At 38.5% G+C, this 17,910-nt stretch overlaps 1 protein-coding gene and 1 long non-coding RNA gene across 2 annotated transcripts in view; both read right to left on the bottom strand.

Annotated features, from left to right (window-relative positions):
• Positions 1 to 17,910, bottom strand: part of LOC309962608 — an 878,309-nt gene that overhangs the window by 186,752 nt on the left and 673,647 nt on the right. The gene's annotated exons all lie outside the window — the stretch shown is intronic.
• FLRT2 (fibronectin leucine rich transmembrane protein 2) overlaps positions 14,694 to 17,910 on the bottom strand; it is a gene marked incomplete at its 3' end in the record, with an annotated part of 96,945 nt that continues 93,728 nt past the window's right edge. The window contains exon 2 of the mRNA XM_082840502.1: positions 14,694 to 17,054. Coding sequence (XP_082696628.1) covers positions 14,694 to 16,676 — 1,983 coding nt within the window. The 5' untranslated portion in view covers positions 16,677 to 17,054. The remainder of the gene's footprint in view (positions 17,055 to 17,910) is intronic.

Consider the following 17,910-nt stretch of genomic DNA (forward strand, 5'->3'; position numbering starts at 1 on the left):
TGCTTTCAAGAAGAGTAGCTTATTTTAAAAGTATAAACCACTTCAGAAAGAGAATTCACTTTGCTCTTACTCCTGTCAAGGCTTTGTCAACTTAACGAGAAGGCATGCTCATAAACAACTTGCCATCTGGTTAACTGAATTTGTCAAGGAGTATTAGGACTCGAAGAAGGAAACAGCACAACAGAGAATGAGAAGCACCATTTCCCAGGTTCCAGCCAATGATTGAGAAAATCTGGGGGATTCTGTAGGGATGCTTAAAATAATTGCATCATAAGAGAAATTTGTTACAGAGTAGTGGCTCCCTACTTTGGGAATTCTTTTGGTTTCATTTCCATTTTTATCTAGCCACAGGAGACGTCTTAACACAACGATCATTTTGATTGTCTTTTTCTTAGACATTTTTATTTTCATATAGAATTAATAAACTTGGTTTCACTTGGCTTCAAATAATTGAATGTTAACTATTTTTGGCTATTGTACTCTGTGTTTTTAAATTTTCACTTTTAGGGTATATTAGGGCTATTTACTGAGAAATTTGATAGTCATCACATAAGGGAAAAAGTCAAATACTGATTTATCAAGATAGGCTGTAAACATGGAGCAAATTTTGGGCCTTGTATGTGTTCATGTACATCATTTATATGCATAGAATTAAACAGTCAGAGGTTATAACATGAAGTTAATTTCATTCCACGTTGTTCAACAAGTAAGGAACACCTTTAAGCTCAGTCTCACACCTTCCTAAAATGATAGTCCTATCTGCGGTGAAATTTAAACTTTGAGCAGAAATGTGAAGTAGGCTATGATGGGTAGGGTTTCCAGAGAAGCATGCAAGAGGCTTATTTGCAAGGACTCTTGTAATCTACAGTGAAACAGATGAAAAAGAAGGAAGGACAGGATAGAGGCAGAAGTGAAGCCATTATAAAAACTGAAATGAAGCCTAAACTGAGGCTGCAGCCCATTTGTAAGCAGCACCTTACCTTACAGAGCTGATCCAAGTTGCAGTAAGATACCCAGACCTTCATACCCCTGTGGCTACCAGTCATCAGGTAAGGGTGATCTGGAGAAGAGGACAGAGGTGAATACGCTCTCTTCAGACTCAAGCTTTCTACCAATAGCACTAGAACACTTCCTGGAGTGCTAGCCACAAAGGCATATCTTGCTCTCCTTAACGTTGCTCCCAAATTTGGGATCCCACTTGGTGGCTGTCCTTCTTAGAGGCCTCTGCTCCAAACCCTTCCATTTCTCCTCTCTCCAATTCAATTGTCTTGTCCCATTCTCTCCCATTAGTCGTTATGTTGGGATAAGACACATATTTCCAACACCCTTTCATAATGGCTAGTAGACGCGTCACTTCTTGAAAATCTTGGTAACATGTACTCATTTTGGTAAGGATGCCTGGAATCAAGGGAATGAAGACACTGGTGGCAACTCCAAGCAGAGTGAAGCATTACAGAACAAAGAGTACGAAGAACAGGGAATTTAAACTTCTTTTAAATGAGATAGCTAGAGGGGTGCACATAGTTAACCTTTCTGTTATACTTTTGGGAGATTACATCATGAAAAATTTGCAAATGTGCCTCACCAGCTCTCCCGGAGACACCCACGGGAAATAACTATGCTTTAAATCTTAATTTAGTTCAAGCAATAGATGAGTCTACCCAAAGTATGGCAGGATTGGTGGCTCCTTGCTCAAAGCTACATGACTCCTGGACACATGAGACAGCATCTCTATCTGAGGATCTCATGGGAGGGCAGACTGTGAGTACTCATTACAGGAGTACAGGAAAGCACTTAGTTCTACAAGAAGTGCTAGCAAAGGAAAGGAAAGAGGCCAGAAATGACAGGAAGATGTTGGATGTAGTTAATGTAGCTAAGCGACTATTATGAACTAGGCACTCTGCTGGTAACTTTAAATGAATTCTCATACCAACACTATGGTAGATGTTTTTAAAGATAAGAAACCAAATGTTAAAGAAATTAGTTATTTGGCTAGGGAACACAGCTGGTAAGTGAATAAACCAACATTTGAACTCCAAAGCCAGTGTTATTTCCACCATCTTATACTCGTATGTCATGGGGATTCTGAACAACTTTTAATAACAGCAGTTCAACTTTCTAGTATTTGGAGGGTTAATATTTTAAACTACTTGTTAATGCTTTTAATAACTTCCTGGTCGACATGTAAATTTTCTCATATTTTCTAAACTAACCCTGATTATTTTAACTTGTACCCATGCCACAAATGATTTATATGTTTAAATGTGTTTATTCCTATGTCCATAAAACATGTTGCTTCTTTTTCCCTAACAACAACAAAAAAAAGTATGTCACACCACAGTTTCCTTGCCTGTACTTTGATCACTCCTCTGTAAAATATATGTGTTTATGTTTTTGATTTGTGTGTGTATGTTTTTGCCTGTTAAAATATTAGTAATGTTGCATAAACATTTTATGTCTTCCTGTCTTCCTTATGCTGTTTTTTTTTTTTTTTTTACTTTTCAGGTTACATTAGCTTTTTAAAACAGACTCACATTATAGTAATTCTTTCATTAGTAAAATCTATCTTTATTAAAATAAATGATTTCAAAAACTTGTCTCTGAGGTTTTGAATTTCATTCACTATGGAAAATTAGTTAAGATTAATAAGAATGTGTTTTTCCTTGAGGTGACTTCATCTTTGATTTATTTATATTTAACAGTATTAGGGATGTTTCTGAACTGCTAGGTAGAATTCTAATGTTTGAAAAAAATACTATTATATAATTTTATAATATTTACTTTGATAAATCTGTTTTTAAATGCTATTTTGGTCCTTTATAAAGGTAAAGTAGTACTTAACTAACATCAAAAAATAATTATTTTACTATTTTGATTTCATTTTATTAAATTCCCTTTCTAGAATTAATGGACTTTTAAAATTTCATAACAAAGAGCTAATGAGTGAGAATCATAAATAACAGCTTGTAAAAAAAGGTAAACACGTAGAGGTACCTCAGTCTGAGCCCCAAGGATGACTTTCCAACTATACAATTAAAAGTCATTCATTTAAATTCCACATATAAGTGATATCATATGATATTTGTCTTTATGGGAAAAGAATCTAAAAAAAGAGTGGATATTTATATATATATAACTGATTCACTTTGCTGTACACCTGAAATTAACACAACATTGTAAATCAATTATACTCCAATAAAAATTAAAAAGTCCTTCATTTAAAATATCAATCATTAGTGTGTTATAAATTGGAAAGTCGGCATTATGTAACATCTTTAATAAAACAATATATCATTATTCAATTCAGGTGTATGGTGTAATCAAATAAAGGTATTGTTTACTGGCAGGGATTCTTAGGCAACCACGTCAAGGCTAAACATTTTGAAATTAAGATCCCATTATTACCTGTTAAGCAGTGGTTTTATAAATATATTGAAGGTCCTGAAAAAAAGTAATTCCTAATTACTCTAAATGCCTTGTCCTGTAATTTTTTTAGACCATAAGTGTATAGTTTTTCAAGGTTTAAAGATAAGAAGTGGCAGAGTCAGTCCTAGAATCTGTTCTATTTCATCTAAAATAAACCACATTTATCAATCATTGTTTTCCTGGGTGTTCTTCTCATAATTAACTTTCTGTTGAATATTTAAAGTTTAATAGCTATTACATAAAAGGCCTGCAAAGATATAAGATGCATTCAATATTTTAAGAAACAATCTTGCTTTATACAATTGTTACTGTAGGGAAATCTATCTTTGATACTTTGTATTGAAATTAAGTATTTTATAAGTGTGTCTACTTAGTAATAGTGCTTGAATTCCTCTGTTTTGAAGGAAGGGTAATTGAATTAATAAGAATGAGTTTTGTTCCACCTTCTTCCCTTTTCATTCATTTGCATTTTTCAGCAATAATGGTTATGAATGAATCCCTGTCACTGCAGTGAACACTGGAAAAAAATGATCTCATTGGCTCCTCAGAAGTTTTAGTACCCATTTCACATATGAAGAAACTGAGACTCAGGGACATTAAATAATATCACACAGATACAAAGTAGGAGTGCCTATGATCCCACAACTCCTACTTTTAATGATTGTGCATGTTGCTTCTCAAACATATTGAGTTTACTATCATTATAGCTAATGAGGGACATGTCAGTCTTTGTGATAAAGTTAATGAAACTGAGTGAATGCTCCCTGTTTTCTAGTCCATACACATCTTTCTAAAATTTATAAGAACATAGAACATAAAGCAGCTCAATGAAATAGAGCTAAACTTCACGGAAAATTAACAAGGATGAAACTGAATTTAGAGTTTAAAGATCTTAAGAAATCCACCAAACTCTGATGCTTTCAAATATAAGAAACAAGCCAGAGAGATTAATGGTCTTACCCAAGATGCAAGAGAGACCTGAGCTATGTGGCCCAACTTTTGAACATTAATTCCATATATTTTCAGAAAGTAAGTGACATTTATTGAGCACTTGGTATGTGTCAAGCATGGTGCTGTATTATTGTTGCTGAGGTAAGTCTTGTAATTACCCTTTGTACAGATGAGGAAATTGAAGCATAAACATGTCCAGGGCCCAACATTAGTATGGGTTGCCACAAGGATGAATCTAGCTCTAGATAGCTTTGAACTCAGACTGAAAGGGATTCACCACCCTTCAGTAATTTAGCTCCTCACCCAATAGGTTGTACAGAAACTGCTGGTCTCTATCAGATGTGATTGGCCTCCATTACAAATCAAGTGGTTTTCCCTTACTTCAGATATACTAGAGGAGCATCCTGTATTCCAACTAACCAGGGCCGCTATGTAAAATATTTAACAATAGAAAGAGCTGTGGGTCAATCTATCAAAACAGATACCGGGGGCTTCCCTGGTGGCGCAGTGGTTGAGAGTCCACCTGCAGATGCAGGAGACTCGGGTTCGTGCCCCGGTCCGAGAAGATCTCACACACCGCAGAGCGGCTAGGCCCGTGAGCCATGGCCGCTGAGCCTGCACGTCCGGAGCCTGTGCTCCGCAACGGGAGAGGCCACAACAGTGAGAGGCCCGCGTACCACACACACAAAACAAACAAACAAACAAAAAACAGATACCGGCCCAAACAGAATAGAAATTGTCTATAGACCATGGGATTGGTAGGACTGACTTACACCTACCAAATAATTGCCCTGAAACCAATTAAACTCTGCAGTCAAGGACTGGAATATAAAGTATTTTCTTCCCTTAGCATCCGGATATCTGATCTTCTGTATTTATTGATCAAGGAAACGCAGGATTAAAAGGAAAATAATGCTAATATAGACCCCAGTGAGTGAGCTGCTTTGAGACTATTTTAACTACCATGAACAGAAAGTGTACAGAAGGAAAAAAAAAACCCACAACCCAGCTGAAGAGGATTCATGTTTCTTAATTACAGCTAGATTATGAAATCAAGAATGGTATTGATTGCAAAAAGGAACTATGTGACAGCTGGTAGACTATCACATCTGCATTGCAGAGCCATTAAAGAACTCTTCCATTTGGTTGCTACCTTCCCCACTATCAATCAAGTGTGGATGTAGATGCCACGGCTTGTGGTATAGTAGAATGAAATAAAACTACATCATTTAACATTACAGAATCTTTGAAACAGAAAGTTAATACCTTAATCTTTTTAATGTTTCAATTGCCCAGTGTCTTCTGAACACTCATTCTGATACTCACCCATTTGAAACATTTCCTGATTCAATTTTCAGCAATAACCATGCCTACATGTCCTCTGCAGATCAGAGAAGAAATAACTACACTACAAAGAAGTCTATTCTCTCTCCGTTCAACTGTGCTGTTCAATGGATCCCGCTCACCATGAGACAAAGGACCTGGTATTGTTTTGTGTTACCCTGTGGGATCTCGCTTTCCCCAACTGTTCCAGAAAAAAAGAATAGGGAAAATGAAAAGCTCCCTGTCAAATTTGTGTTGAAAATGGTTGTACACAGTGATGTGGAATTTTGGATGTTAACTACATTTACATAAATGATTCCTGCATAAAATTCTGATCCTAATGCTCAAGAAGCTTGGTTTCATCATATAAAGTTGGCGATATGTCACCCCGTGCTTGTGAATTGGGTTTGCCTGAAACATACATGGTGCTTGATGTCATTTATTCAGCCTCAGATAATGTGTTAACTTCTATACCTGCTTTCAGTTCTGACAGCGATCATATGTGTTAGTCTTCACTGTCTCCATTTAAGGTAAAAGAAACCGATGACCCTAAAGTGTAAGTTATTAACAAGGCCAATTGGCTGGTCAATGGCAAAGGCAGATTTCCAAAATAAGTCAGCCTCATTCAAGTTTCAATAACCACTACTCTCTACTGCATCCTTCTTTATGGGAATATCATTTCTAGGAGAGACTATTTATTCTCTTGGTAAAAACCAAGATAAGTGATATATGCCGTATTTTTGATATAGTGTATGACACAGTGAATAATGACTGTCCCTTTTGATACCGCTGATGGAAACAACGAAAACAAATCTACCTCTGCTTTTTACATGTGAAGAATTCATTTTGACTAGCAAACAATCAAAACGTTTTCCTCAATTTGACTTTGTGTCTCCCCATACTTTGCATACTTTTCATGATGGTGACATTTTGTTGCAAGATGATTTTTTAAGATAGCTCTTTATATGCCTTTTGCAAGCTGGCTCAGTTTTGAGGTTGTGTGTAAATAGAAAAAAAGGATATTCTTCAAATCATTTTAACAGTTCTCTTAGCCTTCCCTGTGGGTGTAAACATATCCTGAGTCCATCTCAAGCTCCCAAATCAGATAAATGTGTGGCTATCATATAATCATAAAAACAAAATTTCTGTAAAATATAGCAATGGGTAACCAAGAGATGTTAAAGAAAATATATGATTTGCTTTGAGCAAAGCTTATTGTGCATGATTCACAATTCTATAGCTCTTTCTGAGGTTTGAAAAGAAATTATCCAGCCACAGGAGATTGACAGGGTAGCTGTTATTTGAGGCGATGCTGTGTGTGGAGAGCTGATCCCACAAGGAGCCTGATGTCACCATGGGGCCCCCTGTGCTCCAATCACACTTTCTCCAAAAGCACATACAAGGCAGCTGCCAGGGGCTGGACACCATACTCAACACTGGATGAGATACAATTGACAGAATATGTGCTCTGTCTCTCCTGGAGTATAGTCATGAAACAGACCCATGAAAGTTTACAATGCATGGGTGCCACAAATAAAAGTATTTTAAAGTTAGATTAACTGCACAGAGAGGTCAGATCATTAACAGGTATGATTCAAGAAGCTTTCCAAGTGTTGGGGGGTGGGTGTATATTTGAATTGTATCTTGAATAGTCAACCAGACAAGGAACTTGAGATCTCTTAGAGATAGACTGAAAGATTTTCATTCATTTTTTAATTTAAGATATATATCTAACCTAGAGCACATAATGAATGAGGAGGAAATACTGGTAAGGAATACCAGGCAGCAACGGGTAGTAGGATGCGTATGTCACACAAGGAGTTTGACTTCTCTCTTAAAGTAATGATAATGGAATAGTTTGAAATTGAGATAGTGTCACAACAAGCATTTTTTATAGATTATCCTTTGTCCTGCAATGTGTACATGAGGCTGAAGTGGGAACAGACTGAAGGAAGGGTCTTAACCATGTCAGGGTTAGGAAGCTGAGAGAAGAAAACACATTTGAGAGCATGTGTAAGTGCCAGAACTAGTACTGTTAGCTGATTATTTAAATATAGGTGCGTGAGCGCTCCAAGAAGTCAAAGAGTGTGGGGAATGGCCTAGGCTGTGAGTTGAAAACCAGCAGCTTCCAGGAAAGATTTTTGATGATTCAAAGTTAAGTCTCCTGGAAAACTGTCTCACTCAGCGCCAAAACTTACCAGGCCTTAGCGAATACTTGCTGAATGAAAACAAAACTTAATTACCCAAACCAGGGAGTTTAACAGACCCTCTGATCCATCACATTTTTATATTTGATTAGAAAAAGATGGACGCATTATGGAGGTTTATTATGTCAAATGATAAGAATCCCCCTAAGGGTACATTGAAATGTTCATCTACTTTAGACTTCATACCAAGAACCTGGACAGACGGGATCATCAGTTGGTGTGTGTCCTACAGTGACATCCAGTTTGGAGTTTAACAGTAAAAATTCTTTATCCTTAACTTTCTGTATAACTAATGAGATAAAGCTTTTATAATATCCTCTAAAGCACACATTCTATATTTGTGCTATGAAATAAAGGTATAAATCCAGAAGCCAGTTTGCTAACACCCCAATAGATTCTTATCTGTGAGCATCTTCAGCAGGATTTACAAAATATTTAGAGCAACCTCTCAAGTATGAAACAAATTCATTACTAAAAATAACCTGACTCAAGTTTTTTTAATAGTTCTCTCAGCTCACCCCATGGATATACACAGAGCTTGCTTGATTCCATCTGAAGCTTTCAAATCAAATCAATGTACAGGTATCAAATGATCACAAAATCAGAATATAAAAATTAAAATTATAGGAATGGATGACCAAGGGAGTTCAAAGACATAGATATTTTGAGGTTCGTAAGAATATTCCCTTGATTGGTCACCAACAATCAATGGATGAATCCACTGGGTGAAGTTGTGGTATCTCCATCACTGAAAATCTTAAACACTAAGAATTTGTCCTGAAGGCTAGTCAGTCTTAAGGCTAGTCAATTGATTAAGAGGCAAGAAAACAAGAAGAGTCCATGGAGCCAGGTATCATTATTACGATTATTATTTTTGATTGATTTCCATTCTGTGCTCAATGGGAATTTAAGAGGTTGCCTTTGTAATTACCAAATACAATTCCAAAATTTTCAATTGCTGGATGTAAATTTGAAAATTTAATTCAATTGAATTCTGATCTTATCAAAGCACTCTCTTTGTTTCATCTGTTAAACACCAAGATCCTCTAACCTCTTTCTCTCTAGGTATCTAATACACAAACTTGATGCATTATCAAACTTACCAACAGGTATATATGTCTCTTTTGTTATCTTAGATATTTCGTTGAGTTTAATGAGAGAATGTAAAGTTATCACATGGGCTCTGAGACACTGGAATGTTAGAAAACAAGTTTATTACACGATCTGTGGGCTTCCTAGCAGCAGAGTCATATTTTTCTCTGAATCCCCAGTAGAACCTAATAAAGTACTCTGTAAAAAGTAGATGAAAAGTAAATATATTGGATGAACAAACGTTTTAGGAACACGGTGGAGTAGGAAATACACTTGGTTTGGCTAAGACTGTATTTCATTCTTCTATGAAACCTCTGAACTCAGACCAGTGCCTGGGACATAGTACAAGTTGTTTCATAAACTCTTTTGAATGAAAGGTATTCCTCGACTAAGGGTCTGGTCTCCACAGAGTAGAGTCTGTAACTCTTGGCAAAAGTAACCAAGAACACATAGACATTATTTTGCACAAAATCTCCCAAAGGTAATATGAATCACCTGTTACAACCATCTTTCATAGTTAATTCTCCAACAGAGGTTCTGAAAGTCATTAATAGTAGTAACTGAGTGTCATCATTTTATTTCCTGATTCAGTCTCTGTCAAATACACTATTAGTAAAACGGCCAAGAGGGGTTAGAGAAAGGGCTTCTGGAAAATCAGGAGATAATCCCGAATTGAACTTGAGCATATGAATACATACATTTTCATGAGTGCTTATTGAAAGTATGGGTGGATGAGCTCTATAAACAATTCTGAAGTAGAAAGTACCATGAGGATTCTTAAGGAAAAGTGACATTTAAAATGGACAGTGTATATTATGAAATAGGGCAAAAGACTATTCTGATGAGATAACTACATTGGCATTTATCTATATTCTAAACAACACAGATTTCACAAACACAAAATAATATGCTCCATGTATGTGTGTATATTCAAAAGATATTCATAGGAACACACAATTTAGTCAGGAAATAGAAAAGAACGTGAAGATTTCATATAAACCCCTCACACAAAAAGAGTCAAATGGCCTTAAAACACAGAAGTTGTCTTCAAGGTAAGAGAAAATGAAAAACCCTACTACCTCCTTCATCCCATCCATGGTCTTCCATCAGGAAGTGTCCCTCATTTGTCTTTGACATGAACCAAGCAAGGATGGGCAGTATCCCAATGAACTTACTCAGATAAACACAGTGTGGTTTCTTTTTAAAATAAGCCTTTACTGAGTATATCAACAAGGTACTGTATAGTGTAGAGTGAAGTTTGTAGTTAACAAAGTGTGCGACACAGTAGGTCTCAGGGGATGTGTGATGCAGAATCTTCCAGCCCCTTGCAGTCCCTTGTCAGTGAGAACACACTACACAGAAACCAGAAGCAAATCAACATACGGCTCAAACAATAACAAATCATCAGGATTAACTTTCAGCGAATATATACTGTTCCCACGAGGGACACACAGTGGCGACGCCTTCACCTTGCCTCAGAAAGGTTATAAATCTTACATCCCATGGATGTCTTTACGAATACCCCTGTGTGTGGTGTGTGTGTGTACACAAGTGTGTGTTTTACACTAGTTAAAAAATGTCTGTTGTGATGGCCTTGCTTTGTGCTCTTCTGGTGGGTGTGCTGCTAGAAAAAGAAAAAAAAAAAACTTAAACTATAGCAAAAGGAATGTGATTTTTTTTTGTTGTAACAGTATCCCCAGAATAACAGTGTAACAGTACATGTTATAACAACATGTACAAAACTTTCTCCCCACAATCAGGGACAAGCATCCCCCATTGTCAGCAATTGTCTTTCGACCCCACTGAAGAAATTAGAGAGAGGTGTAAACTACTGCTTCCTACATTAGTATTTTGACTTAAAAAAAAAAGCATCAGGCAAGGTTGGACAAAACTAATAATGAAGAGTTTTTTGGTTTGTTTTATGTATTTATCTCTTTCTCTTTGGGGCTCCATTTTCTGTTCTGCTTTCCCATGAAGTTGGAAAGGTAAGTCATGAGCAAAACTATTACTCTCATATTCCAAAGTGAAACAATGTCTCCTTGTTATAGGGTAGAGAAAAATGCTAGAAGCTAAGAAGTAATGGAAATTGATCACTTCATTGTTGCAAGTGAGGTTAGCTGACCAAGCTATCTGCTGTCCTCCCTGTGGACAGCAACTATATTGTCTTGTGTCTGGAATGGATGCTCTGTCCACAACATGGAGAGCTTGTTCTCCTCAGTGAGGAAGGAAGTTCTAACTCCTGTGGAATGACTAGGACTATTATGATCTAGTAGGAAATGGAGCCATAACATCAGCTATTTCATTCATCCTTTTTACCAGACTGGTCACATTATACTTTTTTTTAAACCTCTGGGAAAACATGTAACATATTTTCAACAAACATCCAGATAACTAGAAATTGCATGATTTCTCACAGGGTAGAATGTTTTCCACTTCTCGCATCAGAAAAATAGGCAGGAGGACACCCTTTGTGTCTCTGCTTTTGATTGTCCCATGCGAAAATTTGTTAATGCATTTGACAGTTTGAGGGAAGCTAAGGGCTTCTCCCTATTCAAATACATCTCCCCAAACAAGTAGGTATTCATGACAATGCTGCGTATGAATAATGGTCAGTAATACCTGTGTGCTCATGGCTATGACTTTTCCTTTTGGAATTTCTTCTGCACAGTGACAGTTACCTAGCTCTGAAAGTGGACACATAGTATCTGAAATCATTTGATTTGGTCAGACAGCATCGAGCTCTTTAAAAGCCGGTACGTATGGCTTTGCTCATGGTCTTGTCCTGCACCTTGAACTGTGACTCTTGACTAATCTCAAAATGCAAAATAATGTATGAGCTCAAGAGAGGTCCAAAATACAGAGTTGATGTATCAGTAAAACATTCCCATAACAAAAACACCATTCAAAGCATCATCCACCACTGATGGTTGTTACAAATTCCATGATGTGCTTTCTATCCTGGTGTAGGTGAGAGCCCCAGGTACACTATTTCAAATAGGAGACTGATCTCAATTTTAACAGTCTCTGTCATGTTGTGCACAAGCTCAGAATTAAGTCTATAACTAGATTCTATCTCTTCAGAAAGGTCTTCCAGCAAAGGAACCATTTCAGATCATCCTAATCACTTCACATGACCAGGTCTCTGTCATAGGACTTAAGCCCCAAATAATTCTGTGAATCCCATAAGACATTATAGAAACCTCTCTAATCTTGGTCTTCCTGGCTCAAAGCAAAAACATTTGTTTCAGCAGCGAAGTATCCAGCTGGAGGTTATACATACAATACAAATAAATGAGAATGATTATTTTGTGGATAAAAGGAAAAAAAAAAACCCTTAAAAATCAAAGTACCATCATTTGAACACATAGTTTTATCTACACAGCCAAGGAGAAAGGGACAGTGGGAGGGAATTATCCAGTTAAATACACAAAACCCCATGTCATGGTCCTGCATTTCAGATGGCTTACTGCTACACTGATCACTTTCACAGATTGTCTTAACCCTTCACTGTGTGGATCAAGCTTTAAAAAAGCAACAGACAAAACGAGCTAGCTAATAAACTAAAATGAAAACCGAAGTCACTTTAGAATTAATTCAAATTAATTAGTAGTTAATTTCAGCTCAACTGACTGCACAGTTTCGATTCTTGTGTCTATAACATAACTTCAGTTATATTTTCTGCTTATTCTGAGGGACAAGGGAGATTAAAACATATGAGTTGGGGATATATTATTAAAGAAAATAAAGCTCTTACTATAAAGAAAAACTTGCATAGCATTTTATACCTAAACTCTTACAAAGTAGACACATCACAGTTCTACTTTGTTAAAAGTAAGAGGGACAGAGAAAGAGAAAGCAAAATGATTGTGACATTAACTTCATAGGTTCCTAAAATAATGGCTGGTGATCAAGGAAACATGCAACACAGACTGAAATGCCTAAATTTGATTTTGAAAATAATTTTCCAAGGGTGTATTTTTTAGATAATGTATGTGTGTGATCGATAGCCCTTCTACAACTAAGGGATGGAAAGGAGTACATTATACATGCTTTCTGAAGATGGACGTTGCTTCAAAAAATATCTAGAATTAAGTCTGGACATCCTTCTCTTCTCCATGCCCTCTGTCCTATGCCCTGCTTTGCCAAGATTAGGAGAACAAGTCTTCCCTCTCAGACTTGATCATTTTTTTTCATCTGTTATGCTGTTAATATAAGATTGATTATCCCTCCACAATTCCCAAAGAAGAGGAACATCCATGACTGAAAGGAATAAATTAAATTTAAAAAATGGAAGGTCAAAGTCAGTTCAAGGTGGAAACTTGGTATTGCTTTTTAAACAAATACGTTATTTTGCCAGCTTTAATGTGTCCTTACAGAATTATTAGCAAGGAGAATTAGTATACATTTTAAAGTGTATATGGATATTTTGTGCAACCAAGACTGGCATCCATGATGTTCTTTTGAATTTTGAAGAGAGGGGGAATGACAAATGTTGCCTCTACAGCTAATTACGAAAATATACGTGAGGTGATTGGAAGACAAGAATTTCCAAGGGGATAAAGGTATTAATTCAAGCTATTTCAACATGATACTAACAAAGTTAGTTGATATAGTATAACAGAACCACTGATCACTTGCTTTTGTCTAAATGGTATCAATAATTTTTACATAACAAGTTTAGTATATTCCAAACATTGATCCCTTGTTGGTCTAAATATCATGTTGACATAGCTGCAGTGAATCTACCCAAATAGTTCTCATTATCAAAAATAATTCCATTCAATATAATTCTTCCCATTATTTTGTTAGCCTCTTCTAAAAAAAGTATTCTAGAATATATCTCTGATGAATGTGATTCAACCTGACACATGATTTGAACAGTAACACTTTTAAAGGGAGTTTTCTTGCTGGGACATCCTACCTGCCCCCGAAGATGACTGAAAACAGACTCAGGTCTCTCACTGTTTCACATAGGGTCAGGGAAGCCTGAAGAGTGATTTTCAAGTTCCCAGTCAGAAAGCCAACCCCTGGGTTTGACTGTCTTTTCAAATCTTATCTCATTTTCGTGATTCTGCCAGGATGGGTTAACTTATCTCACAGGAACTGACTTCCTCAAGAGATGTTTTCTGCATTTCCTCCTTTGGGTCAAATCAGGGTGACTACCTCCTTTCTTATACTCTAGAAGTTTTCACTTTTCTTCCAGACCAGGAAATATACAAATAGCGTGAAGATATCTGGGGTCATTTCTGGTTTTATGCCTATTATTTATCCTACACTGATGAGTCCATTTTAACCTGCCCTTTCATCTGACCACCAATTCTAGGAAAGGAATTTGTTCTGAAGCTTCAACAGCAAAGTGGTGAATTGCATCAGGAGGAAGAATCACTCATTCTTTTACCTTAGTATTGGGTTCTCATTGTACAACCCTGTACAGTACTTCAGCAACTATTTTTTTTTTTTAAGATTTTAAAAAGCAAAGAGTTACAAAACTGTTTGTAATTAACTTGGAATAGAAAAGATAGCACTTTTTTTAAATCCCATTATATAGTACACCGTATAAATTACAGAGTATTCAAATGCACAAATGCATCTGTGTAACATTTATCAAATGTAATTCGCGTGTCTTTATGTGCACACATGAGTGTGTTCTCGAGAGTCTTACTGTCCGCATTTGTAATGCTGGACCTCTAGCTGTCACGTATGGCAGTGCTCCAAGTCTGGCACACTGCTGTTGCAGTATCGCATGTTGTTGGGGATATGGCAGTCTGTGTAATTAATGCCCCCATTTGGGGTGTAAATGGGCTGCAGTCTGAAATCTCCTTTAAGGAGCTGATCGTTATTTAAGGAGACGATCTGAAAGCTGGTTTCTGTCATCTCCAGGATGGAATTGTCCTTTTTGGTGCCTGCCTCGCAATAGTCATCTTTCCGCCGGCCTCGGTTGTATTTCCACTTCTGGGAGGTGTAGCGCCCCTTTTTGTGCATATGCCAGCAAAAGACACCTAGCAGGACCACAAGCACAAATATCACCGCACCCCCGATCAGCCCCGCCAGCAGAAAAGGGGAGCCCATGCTGTGGGAAGTCGTCTGCTCATGGCTGGAAGCCGTGTTGCTGCCGTTGTTCACATAGGAGGCATGGGTGGTGGCCTCAGAACAAATGGTGTCTTCTACAGCTCGGTAGTTAAATGCATCCAGTGGCACTAAACAAATCCGATAAGTGGATCTGGGCTCTAAATTGACCAGGCTCAGATGCTGCTTCTCACCACTGACAATGCGTTCCTGAACGATGCCCCCCACCAAACTGTGGCCCATTTTCACCCACGTGAGTTTGTACGCCATCACAGTAAAGAGAGAGAGCCAGCTGACTTGAATGGAAGTGTCATTCACAAAATGGATAGAGAGCTGGATCCGTTCAGAAAGAGGCGGGGTCACTCTTTCTCTGCCATCCCAGTAGGGAATCGTGGGGAGTTTCGATGCCATGGGAGTTAGAGGCGCATAGCTTCTGCTAGGGGTCGGGACAGAGAGTGTGGGAGGCTGAGTCGTGGGCGAAGCTGAACTTGGGGCTGGAGTGAAGAGAGGCAGGCCGGGGGTCGTGGTGGGACAGGACAACAGATTCATATTCAACTCCCGGACTGCCATCCCCCGGACTTGTTCAGGACCTTGGCACATGAAACCTCGCACATTGAGAGATGAGGGTATGTGTTTGAGCCATTCCGTGACCCATTTAATACTGCAGTCACAGAACCAAGGATTATTCCGAGCAGTGAGCTGCTTCAGGTTGGAGAGGTTATCAAAGACCCCTTGAGTCAACACGCGCAGCTGGTTGTTGGATATATCCAGCCGTTCCAGCTTCCGGAGATTCGAGAAGGCTGTCAAAGGGATGTGGTTGATCTGGTTGTCCTGCAGATAGAGCCTCATCAGGTGCGTACCTGGGAGGTCAGAAGGGGGATGGGAGAGCGAATTCCGGACAATGGAAAATTCCTTGAGCTTGGCGAGGTGGCTGAAGGTGCCCTCGGCAATGCCCTTGTTGGTCAGGAGGTTTCCATCCACGATCAGACGCTCCAAGCTGGTGAGGTTCTGAAAGGCCATGTCTGATATGACGGCAATTCGATTCTCATCCACTCTCAGCTCTTGCAGGTCCACGGGAAGCCCCACAGGCACGCTGCTCAGGTGATTCTTGGATAGAAACAACAATTTGAGGCTAACGGCCTCCCGGAAGGCCCCATCTTCCACCCCCACCGTGGATATTGAGTTGTCATCCAGGTGGAGCTCTTCAAGCTTCAAGAGCTGGGCCAGGGCGGCCCGTGAAATGGTCTGAATATTGTTTTCCTGCAGATGGAGAACTCGGACGTTCTTGGGAAGGTTCATGGGGAATTCATCCAGTTGGTTCCCATAAAGGTACACGGTGTGCACAGACTGTACGTTGTGCAGCTCTGCAGGAAACCCAGCATTATTAATTTGGTTGTTGTGGAGGTAGAGTACAGTGACGCCCTCCGGGATCCCAAGAGGCACTGAGGTCAAGCTTCGCTCGTTACAGTAGACAAAGTTCCTGTCGCAGCGACACACGCTAGGGCACGCCAGGAGTTTTGACACTTGTGAGTAGAGCCCCAGGGAAATGAGAAGCCAAGATTTCAGGAAAAAAGCCCCCTGGCTGGGCCCCTGTGTAGTCTGTAGGCCCATTTCTGAAGTACAGAAATAAAATACGATGTGGTAGTGAAAAGAAAAAGAAAAAAAAAAAAAAACAGATAGCAAAACCAAAATGATTGAACGCAGTTCTGTTAAAGTCCAGAACTCCAGCTAGAGGAAAAGTCCCGAAGGCCAAGGTCAAATAATCTTCCTGTGGTCTCTGGTCTTATCAGCCTATGTTGCCCTCTTTGCTATTGTCCTCCATGTGCAAAAAAATTTCAGTAGGGAGAACTTTCCACCCAGGCAACAAGTGAAGCCAAGTTATCAGTGGTCAAAAGGGGCCCAGTTGGGTAGGCAGAATCCCTTCTTCTGTGGTCAGTCAGGTCAGTGTGGATCAGCCTATGAACTTGGTTAAGTTCAGTCGGCAATCTGCTGTAGGAAAGTAGAGAGAAAAGAGTCAGTTAAGGGTAGTGAGTGGATTAAGTGCTGATCTGACTGTGGCTTTTCAAGAATGCTGTGATTCAATGTTCATTGCAGCACTGTTTACAATAGCCAGGACATGGAAGCAACCTAAGTGTCCATCAACAGATGAATGGATAAAGAAGATGTGGCACATATATACAATGGAATATTACTCAGCCATAAAAAGAAACAAAACTGAGTTATTTGTAGTGAGGTGGATAGACCTAGAGTCTGTCATACAGAGTGAAGTAGGTCAGAAAGAGAAAAACAAATACCGTATGCTAACACATATATGTGGAATCTAAAAAAAAAAAAATGGTTCTGAAGAACCTAGATGCAGGACAGGAATAAAGACGCAGACCTAGAGAATGGACTTGAGGACACAGAGATGGGGAAGGGTAAGCTGGGAGGAAGGGAGAGAGAGGCATGCACATATATACACTACCGAATGTAAAATAGATAGCTAGTGGGAAGCAGCCGCATAGCACAGGGAGATCAGCTCAGTGCTTTGTGACCACCTAGAGGGGTGGGATAAGGAGGGTGGGAGGGAGACTCAAGAGAGAGGGGATATGGGGATATATGTATACATATATCTGATTCACTTTCTTATACAGCAGAAACTAATACAACATTGTAAAGCAATTATACTCCAACAAAGATGTTAAAAAACAAAACAAAAACAAAAACATCTCTGTGATTGGGACTAAATGCTCAGGGAGTTGGCATTAAGTGACATGCTAAATAATAATAATTCAGTTGAAAAGGTATTCAAGAAATGAAAACGAGTCAATTATCTTTATCATCAAACGGAGACCATACTGTTACC

The sequence above is a fragment of the Leucopleurus acutus genome (genome assembly GCF_964270905.1).
Source record: "Leucopleurus acutus genome assembly, chromosome: 1".
Classification (NCBI taxonomy): domain Eukaryota; kingdom Metazoa; phylum Chordata; class Mammalia; order Artiodactyla; family Delphinidae; genus Leucopleurus; species Leucopleurus acutus.